General features: G+C 42.9%; 1 protein-coding gene across 1 annotated transcript; it reads left to right on the top strand.

Moving 5' to 3' along the window:
- Positions 1–462: 462 nt before the first annotated feature.
- On the top strand, positions 463–3,397 carry LOC106571365 (solute carrier family 35 member D3). Its single transcript, XM_082961744.1, has 2 exons — positions 463–1,402; positions 1,921–3,397. The coding sequence occupies exons 1-2, from the start codon at positions 967–969 to the stop codon at positions 2,775–2,777; spliced, it is 1,293 nt and encodes a 430-aa protein (XP_082817870.1). The 5' UTR covers positions 463–966; the 3' UTR covers positions 2,778–3,397.
- Positions 3,398–21,664: the final 18,267 nt, after the last annotated feature.

The following is a 21,664-nucleotide window of genomic DNA, read 5'->3' as shown; positions in this document are numbered from 1 at the left end:
AATTGGAAGGCTGACTGCGAGCCAGGTCTAATCGCTCAACATCAGTGCCCGACCTCACTAATGCTCTTATTGCTGAATGGAAGAAAGTCCCCGCAGCAATGTTCCAACATCTAGTGGAAAGCCTTCCCAGAGGATTGGAGGCTGTTATAACATATATATAATAGGCTGTTATATCCATATTAATGCCCATGATTTTGGAATGAGGGTTTTGATGAGCAGGTGTCCACATACTTTTGGTCATGTAGTCATTGTAAATAAGAATTTGTCCTTAACTGACTTGCCTATATATATTTACACATTTAATTTAAAAAGCTTTTTTATGACCCAATACTTAAAATATACTTAAGGTAAGAGTGACTCAAATCGTACCGGTTTCATGGAATGACCCCTTTATTGTGAGTAAAATGTAACCGTTGTTGCGGCAAATGTGTTATTCCATAAGGCAAATTCAGCGCTTAATTAATTGTTGCGCCCATGGAGCTCTCTGGTGCTAGAGGGGATATACAGTACTGGTGGGCTTATCCATATGCACGTCGCACTGTAGTTTAGTTCTTTCCCAACAGCTCTTCTAGCAGTCTCTGGTCTCTCTCTGCTGTATCCAACAGCATGGGAAGCAAAAGAAAGAAAGCTAGAACTTCTCCAACATGAGGTAATTTAATTGATGAAAAACGCATGCTGGCTGGCTGCAAATTTAAACAGACGCGTCAGAATACCCAAGCTTTTTTTCTCTTCAACGTTTTGGGACCAGCCTCTATTTGCGTTTACGGACCCCTTTATATGGAAAGGTCCTGCTTGCAATTAAAACCTTTTCCTGACATTAACAACTTAGACTTTTACAGCTGTGCGTTCAAGGAGGAAGACTGTACACTGTGTACACCACTTTATTCCAAGGGACTGAGTGTTCAATAAAGACTCACCAATATTTTCATTTTCTTGCTCTTGCGTAAAGGGAAATTCAAGGCAAGTATGGAAGTTTGTAAAGGTCGTTTACTTGGTATCTCAGTCGCTGTTGCTCATGGATTTTTCTCGGGATCGTTGAACATTTTACTAAAATTTCTCATCACGACTTATAACTTCAACTACCTCACTCTCATCCAGTGCCTCACCAGCACGCTGGCAGCGATTACACTGGAGATTCTGAGGAGACTGGGAAAAGTAGACATACCTCCGTTCAGTCTTCAACTAGCCAAAGTCTTCGGAGGTGTTTGTATTCTGTCCACATTACAGTCCACTCTAACACTATGGTCTCTCAGAGGACTGAGTCTACCCATGTATGTGGTTTTTAAACGGTGTCTACCGTTGGTCACCCTAGGCATCGGCGTGTGCGTTCTGAAGAACGGTATCCCGTCAGTGGGGGTCATAACGGCGGTGCTCATCACTACTGGAGGAGCAGCTTTAGCTGGTAAAATTACTCTTATTCAAATAACATTAACTTCTAATTGTACAGTCAAGTAAAGTAGAAATGAAACGTCATAATTGATTCTAAATAGCCTATACTACGCAGTAAGTTGTGATGAATGTGTATAGGCCTCAAACTGCATACCAGCAATAATCTATCCTGGAGTTTATATTACAAATACACGAATGGGGTTAGTGTAAAAATAAAATAAAAAAACAAGCGATTACCACCGTTTTTTCTAGAAACGTCCCTTTGGTAAAGTATCCAGATGCAACAGCTCTCAATGTTGCTGCTACTGTGAGGAAAGTTCAGCACCATGCTCTGTCCCCTTTACACCATACATTTAACGCACATCCTATCCATATGGATAGAATGTGTGTTAAAGATGTGGCTCCTCACTACCTTTTAATAATGCTCAGAGCATCAGGATACCTTACAATAGGTTTCACCCTGCAAAAAACTAATGTAATCACCATATTTTTTTTTAATGTTCTCTCACCACTGTGTCTGTGTTTACTCAGGGTCTGGTGACGTGACGGGTGACACGTTTGGCTACGTGACGGGTGTCCTGGCTGTGATCATCCACGCCTCCTACCTGGTCTTGATCCAGAAGACCAGCACAGACAGTGAATATGGCCCCCTCACGGCCCAGTACTCCATCGCCATTATGGCCTCCCCAGTTCTCTTAATCTGCTCCATTGTCAGCATGGACTCCATCAACATGTGGAGCTACACGGGCTGGAGTAACCCCTTCATCTCAGGCATCTTCTCCCTCTGCATAGTCATCGGCTGTGCCATGAACTTCACCACGCTCCAATGCACCTACATCAACTCGGCCGTCACCACCAGCTTCGTGGGAGTGGTGAAGAGCATTGCCACCATCACAGTGGGCATGGTGGCCTTCAGCGACGTGGAGCCCACCAGCCTGTTTGTTGCCGGCGTTGTGGTCAACACTGTGGGTTCCATCACCTACTGCATCGTCAAGTACTTTGAGACCAGGAGGAAGACCCTCTACCAGGACCTGGAGGAGCAAAGCAAGGACGAGAGTCTGCCTGGACAAACTTACATTGAGAAGAAGCCTCCCAACGGAGACCTGGAGCCCCTGCCCAATGGTCACGGATGGTCCGATGAAGGATCGATTGAACAGGTCCCCACACAGGACCACCTCCTCAATGATCAGAGCCTCAGTGACTACCCACTTCCAGACACCAGCAACAGCATGGAGTCTGTAGAACTCCAGAGAGAGGCCTTTCATAACGAGAACCAGGCCAACCAGTCTGTGAGTGACAGTTACCTAAGGGTGTGGAGGTCCATCCGTAACCTGCAGTTCTCCAACAAAGACACCTTAATAGATAATATGGAGGTGCAGAGCCCTTAATGGGGAATCACTCTAATTTCAAAGGGTGCATGTTTGGTCAGTCTTTTCTGTTTGTATGTTTTTTCTGTTTGTTTGTAAGACTGGTTGGACATTGGGCACTGATTTAATGTTTAGAGATCCGTATTTTTCTCATGAACATGCGCTTATGGAAGCAGCAAAGTATTTTTGAGAAGATGGAGTGTTTATATGAATTGGAAAGAATATACTGACTATTTATAAAAGCATTTATGTTTAAATGTTTTATATGGATTTATCACTCATATTAATAACAGGTGAATAGTTGATGGTAAATTGCTAAAACTAGGGGTCAAAGACATCTGATACCATAATAATGGAATACCTCCCCATCTTCCCCCAACCACTATTTTGCTGTATGGTGAACAAAATGAATTGTCCGTGTGACAGTGCATTGGGTAAGGTATGTTATAAAAAGATGAATACCAGTTGTTGTATGAATCATTTTATTTGCACATAATGTTACTGCCTGTCCAGATTCTGTAAGTGAAGAGCAATAGCAACTGACATTTGCATGTACAATGCAAAGTACATTTAAATGTTTTTATGAAACTCTTACACTGTGATGTTGGCCTCTTCTTTATGATAAATCCATTACATTGAAATCCATGGTAAATGTTTTACTTTCCATTGAGAAATCTTTTTGAATTACCAACAATAGATAACTGTTTTGGTAAGGTTCACTTAACATCAACACAATATAGGCGTACTGAACATTTCTCCCTGGGGCAGATATGAGGTAATTGTATTTGTGAGGAGATCATTCTCAGTAGAGCATATAGATCCTTAATGTCAACATTAGATTGGAAAGAGACTAGAGAATGACTTCGATCCTACAGAACACATCACTTCTCTTATTGGCTCATTAGTCAAAGTACACCACAAAGTACATCCCTCAGAGAAAGTCTCAACTGCTCTGGAGTAGAAAACAGCTATTTCACATCACACCCAAGGATGATGCCTGTGTCATGATTAAAGTAATACTGCATACATAGCTGTAAGGTAATGCATTCTCCAGTATGTCTTAGAACCCCTCCTTATCTAAACGCATGCAGTGAGAGTATGTCCTTCCAGCATACCTGCAGGGAGAGGAGAGGGAGAAGTGTGGGCAATCTGTCCCCTCACCAACCAGAAAGAGAGAGGCCTGCAGTCAGCACATTAGTTGCAGGAAAATCCATCCCAAATGGCTTTGAAATGCTTCATGGGACTCTTGAAGTACAGATAAACCAGGAACTCTGAGTGCTGATAACAGAGGACTTCCAAGAAAGAGGAACAGAAAAAAATTCAACTTTGTAAAGGAAAAGGGGTTGGTCGGTGAGTTTTATCACATCCTCTCTTTTTTTTGGGGGGGGGGGGGGGGGGAATTCAGTCAAATGAACCAGGAAAGGAAACACCATGCAGTCTGAATGGTTTTGAAATTAAACAATATTCAAGATTGGCTGTTATGCTGCATTCCAATATTCTATTTTCAATTATGCTGTTATCCGGGTATTCTCTCTGTAGACCACTGATTGTGGAATCATAGAGGGATATTTAAACACCTCATTAACCATATCTGCATGGATGCTCCTAACTCCGTACAATCCAAACCGTGCAGCTACACTTTCTCATTTTGGCCTGCCCATCAGCACAGCCTCTTCCTAATCCTCATCTATGTGATAAGGAAACTACTTTAATGAAATGCAATCTGTTTTTTCCATTTTCCATTTTTGCTAGCACTTAGAGGTCCTTCAGAAAGTATTCACACCCTTTACTTATTCCACATTTTGATGTGTTACAGCTCGAATTCAAAACTGATTTAAAAAAATGTCATGTTTTTTTTGTACATTTGCACATTATTTTCAAAATTCTTTAAGCTCTGTTATGTTGGTTCAAATCAAATCAAATTTGATTGGTCACATACACATGGTTAACAGACTGTCACGGGCGTCGTAGGGATTGGACCAAAACGCAGCGGGAATGTGAATGCTCATTATCTTCTTTATTAAACAAAAAATGAACACTGAACAAAAAGAACGACGAAAACAGTCTTGTCAGGTGCAACAAACACTAAACAAGAAACAACTACCCACAAATCCCATAGAAAAAACACCCCTCTTAAAGAGGACCTTCAATTAGAAGCAACGAGGAGCAGCTGCTTCTAATTGAAGGTCAACCCAATAAGCACCACATAGAAATAGACATACTAGAACTAACATAGAAATAGACTAACAAGAACATAGCCCAACAAACCCCGAAACACTCTAAACAAGCAACCCCTGCCACGCCCTGACCAAACTACAATAACAAACAACCTATTTTACTGGTCAGGACGTGACACAGACGTTAATGCGAGTGTGGCGAAATGCTTGTGCATCTAGTTCCGACAGTGCAGTAATATCTAACAAGTAATCTAACAATTCCACAACAACAACCTAATACACATTAATCTAAGTAAAGGGATGGAATAAGAACATGTATATATAAATATATGGATTAGTGATGACCAAGCAACATAGGCAAGATGCAATAGATGGTATAGAATACAGTATAAATAGTTGAAGTTGGAAGTTTACATACACTTAGGTTGGAATCATTAAAACTCGTTTTTCAACCACTCTACAAATTTCTCGTTAACAAACTATAGTTTTGGCAAGTCGGTTAGGACATCTACTTTGTGCATGACACAAGTAATTTTTCCAACAATTGTTTACAGACAGATTATTTCACTTATAATTCACTGTATCACAATTCCAGTGGGTCAGAAGTTTACATACACTAAGTTGACTGTGCCTTTAAACAGCTTGGAAAATTCCAGAAAAAGATGTCATGGCTTTAGAAGCTTATGATAGGCTAATTGACATCATTTGAGTCAATTGGAGGTGTACCTGTGGATGAATTTCAAGGCCTACCTTTACATTCAGTGTCTCTTTGCTTGACATCATGGGAAAATCAAAAGAAATCAGCCAAGACCTCAGAAAATAAATGGTAGACATCCACAAGTCTGGTTCATCCTTGGGAGCAATTTCCAAATGCCTGAATGTACCACGTTCATCTGTACAAACAATAGTACGCAAGTATAAACACCATGGGACCACGCAGCTGTCATCCTGCTCAAGAAGGAGATGCGTTCTGTCTCCTAGAGATGAACGTACTTTGGTGCGAAAAGAGCAAATCAATCCCAGAACAACAGCAAAGGACCTTGTGAAGATGCTGGAGGAAACAGGTACAAAAGTGTCTATATCCACAGTAAAACGAGCCCTATATCGACATAACCTGAAAGGCCGCTCAGCAAGGAAGAGGCCACTGCTCCAAAACCGCCATATAAAAGCCAGACTCCGGTTTGCAACTGCAGATGGGGACAAAGATCCTACTTTTTGGAGAAATGTCCTCTGGTCTGATGAAACAAAAATAGAACTGTTTGTTCATAATGACCATCGTTATGTTTGGAGGAAAAAGAGGGAGGCTTGCAAGCCAAAGAACACCATCCCAGCCGTGAAGCACGGGAGTGGCATCATCATGTTGTCGGGGTGCTTTGCTGCAGGAGGAACTGGTGCACTTCACAAAATAGATGGCATCACGAGGGAGGGAAATTATGTGGATATATTGAAGCAACATCTCAAGACATCAGTCAGGAAGTTAAATCTTGGTCGCAAACGGGTCTTCCAAATGGACAATGGCCCCAAGCATACTTCCAAAGTTGTGGCAAAATGGCTTAAGGACAACAAAGTCAAGGTATTGGAGTGGCCATCACAAAGCCCTGACCTCAATCCTATAGATATTTGGGGGCAGAACTGAAAAAGCGTGTGTGAGCAAGGAGGCCTACAACCCTGACTCAGTTACACCAGCTCTGTCAGGAGGAATGGGCCAAAATTCACCTAACTTATTGTGGGAAGCTTGTGGAAGGCTACTCGAAATGTTTGTCCCAAGTTAAACAATTTAAAGGCAATGCTACCAAATACTAATTGAGTATTTCTGACCTACTGGGAATGTGCTGAAAGAAATAAAAGCTATAATAAATAGTCTCTCTACTATTATTCAGGTTTTTCACATTCTTAAAATAAAGTGGTGAGCCTAACTGACCTAAGACAGGGAATTTCTACTAGGATTAAATATCAGGAATTGTGAAAAACTGAGTTTAATTGTATTTGGCTAAGGTGTATGTAAACTTCCAACTTCAACTGTACATATGAGATGAGTAATGCAAGATATGTAAACATTATTAAAGTGTCATTATTAAAGTGACTAGTGATCCATTTATTAAAGTGGCCAATGATTTTGAGTCTGTATGTAGGCAGCTGCATCTCTGTGTCAGAGATGACTGTTTAACAGTCTGATGGCCTTGAGATAGAAGCTGTTTTTCAGCATCTCTGTCCCAGCTTTGATGCCCCTTTTCTGACCTCGTCTTCTGGATGGTAACGGGGTGAACAGGCAGCGGCTCGGGTGGTTGTTGTCCTTGATTATGTTTTTGGCCTTCTTGTGACATCGGGTGCTGTAGGTGTCCTGGAGGGCAGGTTGTACCAGGCGGTGATGCAGCCCGACAGGATGCTCTCAATTGTGCATCTGTAAAAGTTTGTGAGGGATTTAGGTGACAAGCCAAATTTCTTCAGCCTCCTGAGGTTGAAGGCTGTTGCGCCTTCTTCACCACACTGTCTGTGTGGGTGGACCATTTCAGTTTGTCCGTGATGTGTGCGCAAAGGAACTTAAAACTTTCCATATTCTCCACTGATGTCCCGTCGATGTGTGTATCGGGGTGCTCCCACTGCTGTTTCCTGAAATCCACGATCATCTCCTTTGTTTTGTTGACGTTGTGTGAGAGGTTGTTTTCGTGACACCACACTCCGAGTGCCCTCACCTCCTCCATGTAGGCTGTCTCATCGTTGTGTATAATCAAGCCCACTACTGTTGTGTCATCTGCAAACTTGATGATTTTGTTTGAGGCGTGCATGGCCATGCAGTCCTGGGTGAACAGGGAGTACAGGAGGGGGCTGAGCATGCACCCTTGTGGGGCCCCAGTGTTGAGGATCAGCGAAGTAGAGGTGTTGTTTCCTACCGTCACCACCTGGGGGCGGCTTGTCAGAAAGTCCATGATCCAATTGCACAGGGCGGGGTTGAGACCCAGGGCCTCAAGTAACTTCTTATTGGCAGGTAACTTCTTATGGGCAGGTGGGACGGTAGCGTCCCACCTGGCCAACATCCGGTGAAATTGCAGAGCGCGAAATTCAAACTACCGAATTATAAATATTTAACTTTCATAAAATCACAAGTATATTACATCAAAATAAAGCTTAACCTGTTTAGGATAGGGGCAGTATTTTCACGGCCGGATAAAAAACGTACCCGATTTAATCTGGTTATTACTCCTGCCCAGAAACTAGAATATGCATATAATTAGTAGATGTGGATAGAAAACACCCTAAAGTTTCTAAAAACTGTTTGAATGGTGTCTGTGAGTATAACAGAACTCATATGGCAGGCCAAAACCTGAGAAGATTCCATACAGGAAGTGCTCTCTCTGACCATTTCTTGTCCTTCTATAGACTCTTTATGGAAAATAGAGGATCTCTGCTGTAACGTGACATTTTCTAAGGCTCCCATAAGCTCTCAGAAGGCGCCAGAACGGGGAATGATGACTCTGCAGTCCCTGGGTGAAAAACAGTAGGGCTTTTGGAAAGTGGTCGTGCTGAGAACAATGAGACGGGCGCGCGTGCATGTGACGACTCCATTTTCTATTTTCAGTGTTTGAACGAAAACAAGGTCTCCCGGTCGGAATATTATCGCTATTTTACGATACACGCCGGCGCGTCACCCTTCGGATAGTGTCTTGAACGCAAGAACAGAACGCAGCTATTTGGATATAACTATGGATTATTTGGAACCAAAACAACATTGGGTGTTGAAGTAGAAGTCCTGGGAGTGCATTCTGACGAAGAACAGCAAAGGTAATCCAATTTTTCTTATAGTAAATCTGAGTTTGGTGAGTGCCAAACTTGGTGGGTGTCAAAATAGCTAGCCATGATGGCCGGGCTATCTACTCAGAATATTGCAAAATGTGTTTTCACCGAAAAGCTATTTTAAAATCGGACACCGCGATTGCATAAAGGAGTTCTGTATCTATAATTCTTAAAATAATTGTTATGTTTTTTGTGAACGTTTATCGTGAGTAATTTAGTAAATTCACCGGAAGTTTTCGGTGGGTATGCTAGTTCTGAACGTCACATGCTAATGTAAAAAGCTGTTTTTTGATATAAATATGAACTTGATTGAACAAAACATGCATGTATTGTATAACATAATGTCCTAGGGTTGTCATCTGATGAAGATCATCAAAGGTTAGTGCTGCATTTAGCTGTGGTTTTGGTTTTTGTGACATTATATGCTAGCTTGAAAAATGGGTGTGTGATTATTTCTGGCTGGGTACTCTCCTGACATAATCTAATGTTTTGCTTTCGTTGTAAAGCCTTTTTGAAATCGGACAATGTGGTTAGATAAAGGAGAGTCTTGTCTTTAAAATGGTGTAAAATAGTCATATGTTTGAAAAATTGACGTTTTTGGATTTCTGAGGTGTTTGTAATTCACGCCACGCTCTATTGGATATTGGCGAGGCGTTCCGCTAGCGGCACATCTAGATGTAAGAGGTTAACTTCTTATTAATCCAGCCGCTGTGTCAGATTTCAAAAAGGCTTTTCACCGGATGTTGGGCAGGTGGGACGTTACCGTCCCACCTGCCCATAAGAAGTTAACGCCTCTTGGAGAACCAGGTTTTTGTAAAAGCAGAGAAGTGCGAATTCCATCACTCCACCATCTCCTTTCTGGGTTACATCATTGCTGCAGGGAGTGTACAGATGGATCCCGGGAAGGTGAGAGAGGTGGTGGATTGGCTCCAGCCTACGTCCAGAGTACAGCTGCAACATTTCCTGGGATTTGCCAACTTTTATCGCCGCTTTATCCGGGGCTGCAACACCCTGGCTTCCCCCCTGTCTGCACTCACCCCTCCCAAGGTTCCATTCACGTGGTCTCCAGCTGTCGACCAGGCGTTCCAGGATCTCAAACATCGCTTCACCACAGCTCCCATCTTGGTTCATCCTGACCTGTCCCGCCAGTTCGTGGTGGAGGCCGCTGCTTCGGATGTCGGAGTGGGGGCTGCCCTGTTCCAGCGGTCTACCCTGGACCTCAAGTTACATCCCTGTGCCTTCTTCTCCCACCGCCTCAACGGAACTACGATGTGGGGAACCATGAGCTTCTCCCGGTGAAGATGGAATTGGCGGAGTGGAGGCACTGGCTGGATGGGATGGAACATCCATTCATTGTGTGGACCGACCACAAGAACCTGGAATATCTCCTCACCGCCAAGCCCCTCAATTCCAGGCAGGCTAGGTGGGCCTTACTGTTCACCCGGTTCAACTTCTCCCTCTCCCACTGGCTGGGATCCAAGAATGTCAAGCCGGATGCGCTGTCACGCCGCTATAGCCCCACGACTACTACCCTGGAACCTGAGATCATCCTACCCACCTCGCGTCTGGCAACGACACTCAGTTGGGGAATAGGAAAGCAGGTTCGGGAGGTGCAGCGTTCCCAGCCAAACCCAGGGGGGGTCCAGATAACTGGATGCTGTGCCTGACGTGGTCCGCTCTGCGGTCCTGGAGTGGGCCCACTCCCCCAGGCTTGCCTGCCACCCGGGCTCCCATCGGACCCTTGCTTTGTGTGACAATGCTTTTGGTGGCCTACCATGGTTCCTGACGTCTCCGCATTCGTCGCTGCTTGCACGGTCTGTGCACAGAACAAGACTCCTCAGCAAGCTTTGGCTGGTCTCCTCCAACCTCTGCCTGTCCCTCACCGTCCGTGGTCTCACATCTCCCTGGATTTTGTCACGTGTCTCCCCCTGTTTGATGGCCATACCGCCATCCTGACCGTGGTGGATCGGTTTTCCAAAGCCGCTCACTTCATTCCTCTCTCCAAGCTACCCTCTGCCAAAGAAATGGCCCAGCTCATGGTGCAGCACGTCTTCTGGATCCATGCACTACCAGTAGACATGGTCTCCGACCAGGGTCCTCAGTTCTCATCCGCTTCTGGAAGGCGTTCTGCACCCTCATTGGGTTGTCGGCCAGCCTGTCCTCCGGGTTTCACCCCCAGTCTAACGATCAGTCGGAGCCAACCAGGACCTAGAGACTACTCTGCGCTGCCTGGTCTCCGCCAAACCCCACCACCTGGAGTCAGCAGCTTGTGTGGGTTGAATTCGCCCACAACATCCTTCCGTGCTCTGCCACAGGCCTATCACCTTTTGAGTGTTCCCTGGGGTATCAGCCACCGCTCTTCCCTGAACATGAAGAAGAGGTCGGCATACCTTCTGTCCAGATGTTTGTCTGTCACTGTCGTCGTACCTGGAGGAGAGCCTGGTCGGCCCTCCTCAAGACCACCTCGAGGTATTGACGACAAGTGACGTCACCGGACCCCGGCTCCCCGGTATCGTCTAGGGCAGAAGGTATAGCTGTCTACCTGGGATCTGCCCCTCGGGGTGGAATCCCACAAACTCTCCCCCCGGTTTATCAGCCTGTTTCCCATCTCCAAAGTCATTATCATCAACCCCGGACTGTCTTGTCTGATTACACACACCTGGTTCCCATTTCCCCTGATTATTATGTTATATATGTGCCCTCTGTTCCCTCTGTCTTTGTCAGTTATTGTTCCCATGTCCGTTGGTCGTGTGAGTACCTATGCTTTGGTGCAGCTGTTATGCTGTGTGCTTTATATATTGTGTTTAAGGGTATCGTCCCATGTCGTTCAACGAGGTTTACCCTCGCTCTTTTGTTTGGGTACAGCCCAGTGTTCTGTATACGTGTTTGTTTTGGGTGTATTAAAAAAAACTATTGTGTATTCCTGCGCCTGTCTCCAAATCCTTTATACAAGCGTGACACATACCCTTCGTATACATCACACCTTTCATGTGTCCAGAGTTAAACCCATGTCTCACAGCCCTTTGTCTCCTGTTTCCAGGATACAAAGGCTGCCTGCCGTTTTATACCTTGCCCCACCTCACTGGATTATTGACCCATGCCAGCCCTGACCCTGAGACAACCTGCCGTTCGGGACCCTTTGCACCTTCTCTGAATTCCTGACCCCTGCCTGCCTTTGACCTGTTGTTTGCCTGCCCCTGTATTATAAATACACTTTTGTTTCTTCAACACTGTCCGCGTCTGGGTCATACCTGAAACGTGATAATCCAAAGTGTAATTAATAACTTCACCAGCTCAATCCATGCAACTCATTATGTGAAATGTTAAGCTAATTCTTACTCCAGAACTTATTTAGGCTTGCCATAACAAAAAGGTTTAATATTTATTGACTCAAGACATTTCAGCTTTTCATTTTTTATTAATTTTTCAAATGTAAAAAATATATAATTCCACTTTGACATCATGGGGTGTTGTGTGTAGAATACTGACAAAACATCTCTATTTAATACATTTTAAATTCAGGTTGTAAAACAACAAATGCGGAAAAAGTCAAGCGTTGTGAATACTTTCTGAAGGCACTGTAAATTTACATTACTGGAATTAGCAAGTATTTAAAAAAATGCCATGGTGAAACAGAAAAAAGTATTTGCGTCAGATGCTAATTTATTTTAATATCGCTGAGCTTTTGGTCAATCGAAATACAAGAGGTACACAACTGATTACCCGTCTACAAGTAGACATTTGAGGCCCCCACGAAACAACATAAACCAACAGAGGGGTCCAGAGGGGTCCCCACCACCAATCGGACAGTGACTTCCCAAGTGACTCAGATTCCAATCAGAGCGGCTATTACCACCAAGACCTCGGACACCAGCGATCAAACGGCAGACGGGGCACATGAAGATGAGGAGGGGCAAGAGGAAACCACGATCCCAGGAACAGGCCCCATACCCGCCAACCGGCGAGGATGCTGTAGTTGGTCTGATAAGGTATTTATCACACATCAGGTGTCCGCCTTAAATAAACGCCTCTCTTTTGTTCCCACATATGAAACTAACTCTTTTGATGTAAAGACCGGTATTTTTAGCTTAAAAAAAATCAAACTTACAGTTGAAGTCAGAAGTTTACATACACCTTAGCCAAAAACACTTCAACTCAGTTTTTCACAATTCCCGATATTTAATCCTAGTAAAAATTCCCTGTCTTAGGTCAGTTAGGATCACCAATTTATTTTAAGAATGTGAAATGTCAGAATAATAGTAGAGAGAATGATTTATTTCAGCTTTTACTTCTTTCATCACATTCCCAGTGGGTCAGAAGTTTACATACACTCAATATGTATGTGGTAGCATTGCCTTTAAATTGTTTAACTTGGGTCAAACGTTGTGAGTAGCCTTCCACAAGCTTCCCACAATAAGTTGGGTGAATTTTGGCCCATTACTCCTGACAGAGCTGGAGTAACTGAGTCAGGTTTGTATGCCTCCTTGTTCTATAAATGTTCTATAGGATTGAGGTCAGGGCTTTGTGATGGCCACTCTAATACCTTGACTTTGTTGTCCTTAAAACCTCTTAGGGCTAGAGGGCAGTATTTTCACGGCCGGATGAAAAACGTACCCAATTTAAACAGGTTACTACTCTGTCCCAGAAATTATAATATGCATATTATTAGTAGATTTGGATAGAAAACACTCTGAAGTTTCTAAAACTGTTTGAATGGTGTCTGTGAGTATAACAGAACTCATATGGCAGGCAAAAACCTGAGAAAAAGTCTGTGTGGAAAGTGGAAATCTGAGGTTGTAGTTCTTTCAAGTGATTGCCTTGACTGTATACAGTGACTTAGGGTTCATTTTGCACTTCCTAAAGCTTCCACTAGATGTCAGGAGTCTTTAGAACAGTGTTTGAAGATTCTATGGTGAATTTGAAGGGAATACCAGCTGTGGTAAACTGGTGTCCCATTATAAGGCATGGGCTCAAGTCACGCGCAATGACTTGGGAGCGAGCTGAGTTCATATTCACGCCTAAAGAGAACGGATAGGTCCGGTTGGAATTTTATTCAAGGTATATGATAAAAACAACCTAAAGATTGATTCTATACATCGTTTGACATGTTTCTACAAACTCTAGTATAACTTTTTGGACTTTTCGTTTGAACTAACTAAGCACGCGGATTTGGATAGTGAACCTAACGCGCGAACAAAATGGATTATTTGGAAATAAATATGAACTTTATCGAACATTTATTGTGGAGCTGGGATTCCTGGGAGTGCCTTCTGATGAAGATAATCAAAGGTAAGTGAATATGTATAATGTAATTTCTTAGTTTTATTGACTCCAAGATGGCAGGTTTGCTAGTTGTTTGTGTCATCTGGGCTGTACTCAGATTATTGCAAATTGTGCTTTCGCCGTAAACCTTTTTTGAAATCTGACAAAGCGGTAGCATTTAGGAGAAGTGTATCTATAATTCTGTGCATAACACTTCTATATTGATCACTGTTTACGATGAAAATTTACGTACTATGTGTGCTCATTGTGCTCATTCACCGAAAGGTTTGGAGGGAAAACATTTCTCAACATTACACGCCAATGTAAAATGCAGTTTTTTGATATAAATATGAACTTTATCGAGAAAAACATACATGTATTGTGTAACATAATGTCCTAGGAGTGTCATCTGATGAAGATCGTCAAAGTTTAGTGCTTCATTTATCTGTGTTTTGGGTTTTTGTGATGCATCTAGTTGCTTGGAAAATGGCTGTGTGGTGTTTCTTGTGAAGTATATGTCCTAACATAATCTAATTTTATGTTTTCGCCATGAAGCCTTTTTGAAATCGGACAATGTGGTTAGATTAACGAGAAGTTTATCTTTAAAATGGTGTAAAATAGTTGATTGTTTGAGAAAATGGAATTATGAGATTTTAGCCGTTTTAAATTTGGCGGTCTGATTTTCCACTGGCTGTTGTCAAAATCAATCCCGTTAACGGGATGAGAACGGGAAGGAGTCACCAACAGGTTAAGCCATTTTGCCACAACTTTGGAAGTATGCTTGGGGTCATTGTCCATTTGGAAGATCCATTTGTGACCAAGCTTTAACTTCCTGACTGATGTCTTGAGATGTTGCTTCAATATATCTACATAATTTTCCCTCTTCATGATGCCATCTATTTTGTGAAGTGCACCAGTCCCTCCTGCAGCAAAGCACCCCCACAACATGATGCTGCCACTCCCGTGTTTCACGGCTGGGATGGAGTTCTTCGGCTTGCAAGTCTCCCCCTTTTTCCTCCAAACATAATGATGGTCATTATGGCCAAACAGTTCTATTTTTGTTTCATCAGACCAGGGGACATTTCTCCAAAAAGTAGGAACTTTGTCCCCATGTGCAGTTGTAAACCGGAGTCTGGCTTTTTTTATGGAGGTTTTGGAGCAGTGGCTTCTTCCTTGCTGAGCGACCTTTCATGGTTATGTCGATATAGGACTTGTTTTAATGTGGAAATAGACACTTTTGTACCTGTTTCCTCCAGCATCTTCACAAGGTCCTTTGCTGTTGTTCTGGGATTTATTTGCACTTTTCGCACCAAAGTACGTTCATCTCTAGGAGACAGAACGCGTGTGTTGTCTCCTTCCTGAGCGGTGTGATGGCTGTGTGGTCCCACGGTGTTTATACTTGCGTACTATTGTTTGTACAGATGAACGTGGTACCTTCAGACGTTTGGAAATTGCTCCAAAGGATGAACCAGACTTGTGGAGGTCTAACATTTATTTTCTGAGGTCTTCGCTGATTTCTTTTGATTTTCCCATGATGTCAAGCAAAGAGGCACTGAGTGTGAAGGTATAACCTTGAAATACATCCACAGGTACACCTTCAATTGACTGAAATGATGTCAATTAGCCTATCATAAGCTTCTAAAGCCATGACATCATTTTCTGGAATTTTCCAAGCTGTTTAAAGGCACAGTCAACTTAGTGTATGTACATTTCTGACCCACTGGAATTGTGATACAGTGAATTATAAGTGAAATAATCTGTCTGTAAACAATTGTTGGAAAAATTACTTGTGTCATGCACAAAGTAGATGTCCTAACCGACTTGCCAAAACTATAGTTTGTTAACATGAAATTTGTGGTGTGTTTGAAAAATGAGTTTTAATGATTCCAACCTAAGTGTATGTAAACTTCAGACTTCAACTGTAGGTATGTTTGGCAATCTATTTACTCCAAGGATACACAAAAGCCCATTATGCCTGTGTTCAAACACACATTTTGTTACATTATATTATTTTTCTAAAATTGATTCAATAGTTTTTCCCCCTCATAAATCTACACACAATACCCCATAATGACAAAGTAATAACAGGTTTTTATGAAAAAACACAGCGTTGTCTTGGCTGTGTGCTTAGGGTCGTTGTCCTTCGCCGCAGTCTGAGGTCCTCAGCTCTCTGGAGCAGGTATTCATCAAGGATCTCTCTGTACTTTTCTGACTAGTCTCCCAGTCCCTGCCGCTGAAAAAGAGTTCAGTCTCAAATAATCTTGTTTCTCATGTTCTGAGAGTCTTTTAGGTGCCTTTTGGCAAACTCCAAGCGGGCTATCATGTGCCTTTTACTGAGGAGTGGCTTCGATCTGGCCACTCTTCCATAAAGGCCTGATTGGTGGAGTGCTGCAGAGATTGTTGTCCTTCTGGAAGGTTCTCCCATCTCCGCAGAGGAACTCTGGAGCTCTGTCAGAGTGACCTTCGGGTTCTTGGTCACCTCTCTGATCAAGGCCCTTCTTCCCAGATTGCTCTAGGAGGAGTCTAGGTGGTTCCAAACTTATTCCATTTAAGAATGATGGAGGCCACTGTGTTCTTGGGGACCTTCAATGCTGCAGAAATGTTTAGGTACTCTTTCCCAGATCTGTGCCTCGACACAATCCTGTCTCGGAGCTCTACGGACAATTCCTTCGACTTCATGGCTTGGTTTTTGCTCTGACATGCACTGTCAAATGTGGGACCTTATATAGACAGGTGTGTATCTTTCCAAATCATGTCCAATCAATTGAATTTACCACAAGTGGACTCCAATCAAGTTTTAGAAACATCTCAAGGATGATCATTGTTAACAAGATGAACCTGAGCTCAATTTCGAGTCTCATAGCAAAGGGTCTCAATACTTATGTAAATAAGGTATTCTTTTTTATAATTTTTGTTATTGGAAAAAATATCTATAAACCTGTTTATACTTTGTCATTATGGGGTATTGTGTGTAGATTGATGAGGAGCATTTTTTATTTAATCTATTTTAGAATAAGGGTGTAACAAAATGTGGAAAAAGGGAAGGGGTCTGAAAACCTTCCGAATGCAATCTATGTGTGGTCTATTTTGAGCAAAAGTTTATCTGTGATGAGACCAGGAACCCTTACTTCTCCAAAAATCCTCTAATGGTTCAGGTATATATTTATATTCCCTGTGTGTGTATTGGCCCTGAACAAGAACTCCATGAATTCACAACCTTTTTGAACAGTATGAACACTGACCTGAAGTTCTCTATTGAATATGACCAAAAGCGGATCCATTTCTTGGACATGTGGATAGAGGTTGCTAATGGGGAACTTATCACCACTCTATATCAGAAAGAGACTAACAGAAACACTTTTCTCCTAGCAAGTAGCGCTCATCCTAGTGCCCTAAAAAGAGGGTTACCCAAGTTCTATAGGCCAGTTCTATAGGCCCAGACGTGTGTTATTCGACATAGGACTTTATTGATAAAGATGTCAACATAAAACAATATTTTCTGGACAGGGGTTACTCCACCCACTGTTGTGGAAGAGGCATACCAAATTGTGCTCTCTAAACCTCGCCAGGAAATACAATTTTTTTGGTTGTTGCTGAAAACTTCTAAGGAGTTATCTGTTACTTGCATGACTACATTCACCCCCAAAGCCTTTATGATTAGAAACATAGCGATGAAGCACTGGCATACGCTCACCTCAGACGTGGCACTCAGCCAGGAATTCAAGGAGCTCCCCTTATTCGTTTACAAATGGGGCCCCAATCTTCGCAGCAGACTAGTCTGAGCCAGCCTCAGCACAGGTTCTAAAACCCTCCTTACTCCCCTGAGAGATGGAAACTACCCCTGTGACAATTGTGCTCAGTGCAACAACACCAACAAAAAACACCCTAGGTGTCGAAAAAGATAGTGTTAAAGGCGTGATCGCAAGCAACACCAAAGCATTTGATTTACATCTTATGCTGCGTTTGTGACAACATGTACATGGGCAAGACTGAATTAATCGTGAATAATGATGAGTGAGATAGTTACAGACAAATGTGTCTTGAGGGTATGATATTTGTGCATCTGTAACTTTCTCACTCATCATTATTCATGATTAATTTAGGACTATCCGTAATCATGGTAGCATCCACGTTAATGTAGAAGTGTTTTTGAAGCATATTCTATTCTTATTTATAATAAAAGTGACTCCAAAATGGCACAATACATTATTTACCATTCATTTCTATTGGGCACAAAATAATATGAAACAACCGAAACAAACAGCAAATGCATCCAACACGTTTGTAGAGTCACAAGCTTGATGTACTCATTGTGTGCTAGGAACATGAGATCAAATGCTAAACTTTTGACTACTTTAATACAAATATAAGTACATTTGTCCCAATACTTTTGGTCCCCTAAAATGGGGGGACTATGTACAAAAAGTGCTGGAATTTCTAAACGGTTCACCCAATATGGAGGAGGAAAATACCCTCAAGTTAAACCTGAAAGACGGCAAAGTTGGCTAAAAATGAAAGTGACGTAATTAAGCACGTGTTGTAATGAGTAGGATTCTATGTTTTTACATGCAAAAGTTATTGCTTTTGATAAAAACGCTTTATTTACCTTCCCTCCCCACTTTTGACGGATGATGTGAAGGACCATAGATTTTCTACTTGCTTCAATTGTGTGCCATGCTGTGCACAGTCAAAATACAATTACATGGTTGCTAACTTAGTTAGCTACGTGACTAAATTAGTCGGTAGTCACTTAGGCAGGTTACCTTGGTTTTCTTGGGCACAAGGACTATGGTGGTCTGCTTGAAACATGTTGGTATTACAGACTCGGTCAGGGACAGGTTGAAAATGTCAGTGAAGAGACTTGCCAGTTGGTCAGCGCATGCTCGGATTACACGTCCTGGTAAACCGTCTGGCCCTGCGGCCTTATGAATGTTGACCTGTTTAATCGGCTACAGAGAGCGTGATCACACAGTCGTCCGGAACAGCTGATGCTCTCATGCATCTCGTACTCTGCATTGTGTTTTTATCTTCTAAATATTCTTACTGTAATGTTCTCTAGTTGCGCCATAATTGGCTCAGTGTTGTGTCACTCATGGGGACACTACGTCACCACAAAATCTACAGGGTGAGCTAGAAAGGTCAAGCCCCTTGGGTGCTGCCATAGATTTACACTAGAAGTACCCATCCAAGAAGGCTCAAGGTCATTGGTCACAGATAAAATGATATCAAATCATGTCATATATACCGTAGCTTTGATTGGACTGATCATGTCAACATCATACTTTCAAAATCTTGGCTAGCAAGCTAGACAAGCAGTCATCTTCATGAATTAAGTTTACAATATACTGGCAAATCCTTTTCAATCCTTGTCATATGAAGAGAAATTATAGATAAAACGTGTTGGTGCTCATCGGCCATTAGAAATAAACATTACACAACAAGTTGGAAATCGCAATTTTAACAATGAGTGGTTGGGAAGGAATCAGTGGCTAACTGCAAGCATTGCAAAGCAATCACTAGCCTGCTATTCACTAGCCTGCTATATCTACTGCAGCCCTTATCCTCCACATACAACACCCGTTCTGCCAGTCACATTCTGTTAAAGGTCCCGAAAGCACACACATCCCTGGGTCGCTCTTTTTTTCAGTTCGCTGCAGCTAACGACTGGAACGAGCTGCAACAAACACTCAAAATGGACAGTTTTATCTCCATCTGTCATTCAAAGACTCAATCATGGACACTCTTACTAACAGTTGTGGCTGCTTTGCGTGATGTATTGTTGTCTCTACCTTCTTGCCCTTTGTGTTGTTGTCTGTGTCCAATAATGTTTGTACCATGTTTTGTGCTGCCACCATGTTGTGTTGCTACCATGTTGTTGTCATGTTGTGTTGCTACCATGCTGTGTTGTCATGTGTTGTTGCCTTGCTATGTTGTTGGCTTAGTTCTCTCTTTATGTAGTGTTGTGTTGTCTCTCTTGTCTTGATGTGTGTTTTGTCCTATATTTATATTTTATTTTGTTATTTTTAATCCCAGTCCCCATCCCGGTAGGAGGCCTTTTGCCTTTTGGTAGGCCGTCATTGTAAATAACAATTTGTTCTTAACTGACTTGCCTAGTTAAATAAAGGTTAAATAAAATAAATAAATAAATATTCAGTGGAGAGGGTGTCTGGTCCAAGTCTGGGATTAAGGGTATATTTTCAATCAATCAATCAATCAAATTTATTTTTATATAGCCCTTCGTACATCAGCTGATATCTCAAAGTGCTGTACAGAAACCCAGCCTAAAACCCCAAACAGCAAGCAAAGCATGTGAAAGAAGCACAGTGGCTAGGAAAAACTCCCTAGGAAAAACTCCCTAGAAAGGCCAAAAACCTAGGAAGAAACCTAGAGAGGAACCAGGCTATGAGGGGTGGCCAGTCCTCTTCTGGCTGTGCAGGGTGGATATTATAACAGAACATGGTCGAGATGTTAAAATGTTAAAATGTTCATAAATGACCAGCATGGTCAAATAATAATAATCATAGTAGTTGTCGAGGGTGCAACAAGCACGTCCGGTGAACAGGTCAGGGTTCCATAGCCGCAGGCAGAACAGTTGAAACTGGAGCAGCAGCACGGCCAGGTGGACTGGGGACAGCAAGGAGTCATCATACCAGGTAGTCCTGAGGCATGGTCCTAGGGCTCAGGTCCTCCGAGAGAAAGACAGAAATAGAGAAAGAGAGAATTAGAGAGAGCATATTTAAATTCACACAGGACACCGGATAAGACAAGAGAAATACTCCAGATGTAACAGACTGACCCTAGCCCCCCGACACATAAACTACTGCAGCATAAATACTGGAGGCTGAGACAGGAGGGATCAGAAGACACTGTGGCCCCATCCGATGATACCTCCGGACAGGGCCAAACAGGCAGGATATAACCCCACCCACTTTGCCAAAGAACAGCCCCCACACCACTAGAGGGATGTCTCCAACCACCAACTTACCGTCCTAAGACAAGGCCGAGTATAGCCCACAACGATCTCCGCCATGGCACAACCCAAGGGGGGGGCGCCAACCCAGACAGGAAGACCACGTCAGTGACTCAACCCACTCAAGTGACGCACCCCTCCCATGGACGGCATGGAAGAACACCAGTAAGCCAGTGACTCAGCCCCTGTAAAAGGGTTAGAGGCAGAGAATCCCAGTGGAAAGAGGGGAACCGGCAAGGCAGAGACAGCAAGGGCGGTTCGTTGCTCCAGCCTTTCCGTTCACCTTCACACTCCTGGGCCAGACTATACTTAATCATAGGACCTACTGAAGAGATAAGTCTTCAGTAAAGACTTAAAGGTTGAGACTGAGTCTGCGTCTCTCACATTGGTAGGCAGACCATTCCATAAAAATGGAGCTCTATAGGAGAAAGCCCTACCTCCAGCCGTTTGCTTAGAAATTCTAGGGACAATTAGGAGGCCTGCGTCTTGTGACCGTAGCGTACGTGTAGGTATGTACGGCAGGACCAAATCGGAAAGATAGGTAGGAGCAAGCCCATGTAATGCTTTGTAGGTTAGCAGTAAAACCTTGAAATCAGCCCTTGCCTTAACAGGAAGCCAGTGTAGGGAGGCTAGCACTGGAGTAATATGATCAAATTTTTTGGTTCTAGTCAGGATTCTAGCAGCCGTATTTAGCACTAACTGAAGTT

The sequence above is a fragment of the Salmo salar genome, chromosome 15 (genome assembly GCF_965601325.2).
Source record: "Salmo salar chromosome 15, fSalSal1, whole genome shotgun sequence".
Lineage (NCBI taxonomy): Eukaryota > Metazoa > Chordata > Actinopteri > Salmoniformes > Salmonidae > Salmo > Salmo salar.
This window is presented reverse-complemented; position numbering and strand designations above follow the sequence as displayed.